Genomic DNA, 6,000 nt, shown 5'->3' on the forward strand with positions numbered 1-6,000 from the left:
TTAAGAGACAAAAACAGAAAGAGGAGGAAGAAAAAATGTGCAATATTGATTATCTCACTGATTGTCATTATAAGTAATGTATAACTAAATTTGTTATCTATTTATTTATTTATGTTCGCTGTTTTTATTTTAAAATTTGACAATCTAAGAGAAAGAGGCCAGTGCCCCTGACTAAGGAGTCAGACATTACATATTTTAAAAATCCTTGCAGCACACCATTGTGTCACTAAACACCAATTGAAAATTGTTCTCTTAAACAGGTCATAGCTTCTCTGGGAGAGGTGGGTACAGTTCTCATTGTAGAGACAGAAACTGAGGCTCAGAGAGGTTCAGGTAGATGTGTGGCAAAGGGCCAGGGGCAGCCTCCTAGCTCCAAGGCCTGCGATCTACACTGGGCCTCACAGACTCGCCCCTATGCTTCCCCACCTCTGCCAGCAGGGGGCAGCCACCCTTCCCCAATACACTACTCTGCCACAGGGGCCATAGGAGTACAGGGCAGCATGTGGGCTGAGGGCCTGGGGGTTGCACAGGCTGCGGCTAGACCTGATGTGCCAGGTGCTCTGTGCTGAGGTGCTTCTGTTGTAAAGTAGCATTCCCCCAGATTTACGTAGAGGCACCAAGTCCAAATGAATTTTCAGGAGTTTTATTAATAAGAGGAGATTTATTAATAAGCCAACTGCATATGACTAACATAGGATATAGCTGAACCAAATTGTGTCGTCCAGAATATAGCTCTGAGGCTGGTTATATACACTTGATCACATACAGATTGGTGGGAAAAGGAGGGGTTATATACACTTGATCACATACAGATTGGTGGGAAAAGGAGGGGTTATATACACTTGATCACATACAGATTGGTGGGAAAAGGAGGGGTTATATACACTTGATCACATACAGATTGGTGGGAAAAGGAGGAGGAGGGGAGCATGACATCATCATTAACATTCGTCTATAGGATTTATAAAAACATTCTTACATATTAAAAGGTAACAAACACAATAGCGAAAGATGTCATTTTACATGTCAAAAGACATTCCCAAATTTTTTGTGTTTATCTGGCATCCCCTTGTTTTAGAGGTGCATACATCAATCACAGGATTTCAGGATGGGAGGGACTTACATGATGTCAGAGGTAAGTGTTTGTAAATTGCCCATTAAGGAGAAACAAAGGGAGAGGAAAGGGCTGCTTAATCTTTCCTCCCTCTCCTGCACCTGGCTGGCTGTTTACCTTCTTCCTCACAGGTGTGGGGGAGGGAGGGGGTCCAAATCTCCTTGCTCCTTCCATTCAAAACCCAGCACAGAACCTTTCATTTACAACACAGTGCTGTCATCTATCCTGAGCCGGTGCAGATCACACACAAGTATAAAATCATATTTACAAAATCTCTCTGCATGCTTAGCCTAAATCATAAAATGCCATTTAAGCTTCTTAGTAAAAGGGGGTTTCTTGTATAGTGTGTCCCTGTAAGCCAGGAAACTCCCACATTCCTCTCCCTGCGTTCTACAGGAAGGAGGGGGCAAGACAGCAAGAAACCTAACTCTTTCTCCTAAAATATTAATATGAATTTTTCAGTTCTTTGGAACCTTACCACACTTTGCCCACCATCCTGGCTCCATCCCACCGGGCCAGCCTCTTTCAGCTAGCTCGTCAAGCGACCTCTGTACTTTAGAGGAGTCTCTTATCCTCTGCAGTCCAGTACATGACTAAACTGTAAAATGAGCTTAAATAAATTGACTCCTCTTTCTCTGTTTTATACATGAAGGTTCTACATTGTTATTTCAAAAATGTATTGTTTAAAAATATTAAAACACACACACACACACACACATACACACAAAACCACTGGGTTGTTGATACTCTCACAAAACCCTTCTAAGAGGAACCTGTGTGTTTACTAGAAGTCATGTTTATGTGTTTTGATTGATCAAACTTTATCAAGTAGCAGTGATTTTCCAACTGTCTTCCTTACAGCCCTACAGAGGCAGGATAATTCATCAGAGCCCTCTCATTCCCTTGGACACTTCAAGCAGACTTATGCTTTTATCTATGTTACAAAAGTGTTTTCTGCATTATAGTTAGATTGACAAAAGCTTGTTTGTCATTGGCAGTTTCCATGGAAATGAAACCAATGGGTGCTTTGATGGTTGAGAAAATGGAAAGACTCCTAACATGGCCCCAGAAAAGGGCAGAGCAATTTTCAGAACTACAGAAGGAGATGCTGAGGGGCAGCAGGGAAGTAAAACATGCAATAAAAAGGATAGATTTGGAGGCATCACCCAATACTGAGTGCTTACCAAACAAGGTTACTGGAGGACAGCCTTAGACATCTCTACAGAAGCCTCCACTGATCTTCCTCTGCTCCGTGCCCACACTAGTCATTGCTGACCACGAGGTAACTGCCCACATGAGTGTTGCTGACCACGAGGTGACTAACAGCCCTGGAAGGGTTCCTTTTCTCATTGTTCACCACTTCCTCTCTCTTGTGCCACACACAGTGACTAGAACAGCACAGATGTGAAATAAGTATTGGTGCAATGAAAAGTACAAGGGTCTAAACCAGGGGTAGTCAACCTTTTTATACCTACCGCCCACTTTTGTATCTCTGTTAGTAGTAAAATTTTCTAACCACCCACCAGTTCCACAGTAATGGTGATTTATAAAGTAGGGAAGTAACTTTACTTTATAAAATTTATAAAGCAGAGTTACAGCAAGTTAAAGCATATAATCATAATTACTTACCAAGTACTTTATGTCAGATTTTCGCTAAGTTTGGCAGAATAAATCTGTATAAAACAACTTACTATAGTTAAATCTATCTTTTTATTTATACTTTGGTTGCTCCGCTACCGCCCACCATGAAAGCTGGAATGCCCACTAGTGGGCGATAGAGACCAGGTTGACCAGCACTGGTCTAAAGTCATCTTGCTGATGTGGAGGATGGAGGCAGTTCAGAACTGCAAAGTAGTCATTCAGCTGGAAAACACATCCCAGTGTAACTATTGGGAAGTATCTGTGTGTTTACATACACACTGCCAATGGAAAACATTTCAAGAAGCTTTTTTCAGTAGAAATTCACTTTAGTTCCCAACGAATTGATTTGGCAGCTTTGGGTGTGTGTGTGTGTGTGTGTGTGTGTGTGTGTGTGTGTGTGTGTGTGTGTGTCTATCTTTCTATAATAGGATAAGGAATAGTATCAGGCAACCAGGCAAAAACTAAGAAAAATTCCATGGCATGTTGGCAAAAGAGACATGGCTCTGTCTCACACTCCATTTTAAGATCAGAAAATAATTATGAAAAATATTTCATTTTCTTCTCATAAGATCAAGTTGGAGACAAATTAAAGTTTTTTCTTTTCCTTTTCCTTTTCCTATAGTGTAAACAGTTATGTGCTTGGTGTAACAGAGCTTTGAGTACCCGACCCAGGCCTGCTGTATAACAGATGTTCAACAATGGAGTGAAATCAGTAACTTGGAAGTGCTTTCAGAGAATGACTTCCCTAAGAGAGAAAGAGATCTTACTTCCAAAGAAAAATAGGCAAATCACGAGCTTTAGCAGGACCCATTAAAAAGCAGAGAAAGAGATGGTCAGAGACTTGACTTGGGTGGTGAACACACATTACAGTATATAGATGTTATGTTGTAGAATTGCGCAGCTAAAACCTGCTTTATTTTGTTCACCAACATCATTCCAATAAATTCTTAAAAAGCAAAGAGAATCTCTACACTTAAACTTGAAGAAATTTTTATTAGGCAACATAATTGATAGAAAGCGTAAGATGGGTCAACTATCTTTCATTTTAAATCTTTTTTAAAAAGATATGAAAAAGTGAGGGTATTTTATCAGAATAGATTGGTCCCTAAAGCAGTGCTTTCATATAATTTTATTTTGTTTCTTCTCCTCTTCAATTCTTCAGAAACTTGTAATCAAGGAATATTTGTAACTTACTTGTTTTTAATCTCTTCTTGTGTGCTGTGGGCACTGGTGTAGAGATTTTAGAGGAAAAATAAAGTTTATTTTACCCCATCTTGCCTTTTGTGTTTGAGTTATTTTTAATATTTCTTGCAAATAATTTTTAATATTTTCATGAAATGAAATAAAATGTCATTTCCTAATACAAAACAAGATGTATGAGAAGAAAATGTACAATTATTTGATTAAAATTATTTCCCCCTGACTTAAAAGATATATGGACTAGCCTTGTATGGAATCTTCTAACATAATTATATAAACATGAATATATTTGCATGTGTATGTTCATATATATGTAAATATAATACAAGTTTTTAAACTAAAATTTAATTTACTTAAGTGTAGCTCATATTACAGTCATATTGTGAAGTAACAGTTTCCAATTTGAGTATTTTATAAATATACACACAAAAAAATTTAATATTAGCCTGATTTATCTGTCTTCTGTTTCCCAGCAACCTTTAACACAGTGCCTGGCAGTTTTTGAAATGTTTTACTTGAAAACAAAACTTGAGAGACTACTGGTTCTCAATACAGCAAATCCTTCCTTACCTAGGAAGACTTCCATTCCTCGAATAGTCACTTCTGCATTCAGCAGGTACAGTGTGGTCTAAGATGACAGGCAGCTCCATCATTCTACCTGCACTCAGTTTCTCTGTGAGAAGTCTCATGAGGTTATACAGATGAGGAATTTGTAGTCTCTGCCTTCAAATACTTTGCATGTTATTAGCTATTAACTTTATAGAAGCTAGCATAGAAACATCTAACATTTTCCCTTATTTTTTAATTTAACCAAAGTCTCAGCTACCATTTTTTTTTTTCTGAGAGAGAGAGATTCAAGGAGAGAGAGAGAGATAGGAACATCAAGCTGCTCTAGGATGTGCCCTGATTGAGAATTGAACCCGCAGCCTCATTTCAGGACCATGCTCTTAACTGACTTAGGTGACCGCCAGGGCCCTCAGCAACCATTTCTGACCAGGAAGAAAAAAATGTTATTCTTTCCATTCAGAGTAACTTAGAATCTTCTGGATTTAAACTTGGTCAATTCAGGATTTGAACTTAGTCTGTGAATGATCTCTATTCAGTACCAGCTGCGTAATTTTTGGACCCCGTTCTAAAATGACAATATAGGGCTGTAAATCCTAATCTGGAGGGCCCCGAAATATTGAAGACATGAACAAAGTCTGTCGATTACACACCAAAGCTTTATTGTCTAGCTTGGCCAAGCGGTGGCAACTCCAAACAGAAATCTGAGGGAGAGCGCGCTGGCCCTTTGTTCTACTTATTATTTTTTTTTTTTTGTGATCTTTGTTATTTTCTTTACTGTGATTTCAACAAAGACATCTAACAGAAATCAATGATCTAAATCACTTCAAATACAGCACATGACTCAGCCTTGCATAGAGAGAATTAGAATTAATATAGAAGTATTAACTTGAACACCACACTGGGGAGATGACTTCAGGGTCAAGGCTGATAACTGACACAATCTTATCAATATTATTGGGTCAATGTGCAGGTTATCTTCCCCAGGGCAAAGGGATATGTAATTTACAATACTGTTAGACATCCAGGGTGGGAAGTAGATAAAGTCATTATCAATATAGATAAGATAATGATTTTAGGGTTTACAGGGACAGGTTATCTTTTTTTTTTTAGGTTTTTTTTTTAATATATAAATAAATTTTTATTTTAATGGGGTGACATCAATAAATCAGGGTACATATATTCAAAGAAAACATTTCCAGGTTATCTTGTCATTTAGTTCTGTTGCATACCCATCACCCAATGAGCGATCGTCCTCCATCACCCTCTATCCAGTTTTCTTTGTACCCCTCCCCCTCCCCCTCTCCCTCCTTCCCTCCCCCCACCCCCCATAACCACCCCACTCCTGTCCATGTTTCTTAGTCTCATTTTTATGTCCCACCAATGTATGGAATCCTGCTGTTCTTGTTTTTTTCTGATTTACTTATTTCACTCCGCATAATGTTATCAAGATTCCACCATTCTGCTGTAAGTGATCCGAT

At 38.6% G+C, this 6,000-nt stretch overlaps 1 protein-coding gene across 1 annotated transcript in view; it reads right to left on the reverse strand.

The window, feature by feature from the left end:
- LOC136379565 (uncharacterized) overlaps nucleotides 1-4,605 on the reverse strand; it is a 94,917-nt gene extending 90,312 nt beyond the window's left edge. The window contains exon 1 of the mRNA XM_066346929.1: nucleotides 4,526-4,605. Within this exon, the coding sequence (XP_066203026.1) occupies nucleotides 4,526-4,605 (80 nt within the window). The remainder of the gene's footprint in view (nucleotides 1-4,525) is intronic.
- Nucleotides 4,606-6,000: the final 1,395 nt, after the last annotated feature.

The sequence above is a fragment of the Saccopteryx leptura genome, chromosome 8 (assembly GCF_036850995.1).
Source record: "Saccopteryx leptura isolate mSacLep1 chromosome 8, mSacLep1_pri_phased_curated, whole genome shotgun sequence".
Taxonomy (NCBI): domain Eukaryota; kingdom Metazoa; phylum Chordata; class Mammalia; order Chiroptera; family Emballonuridae; genus Saccopteryx; species Saccopteryx leptura.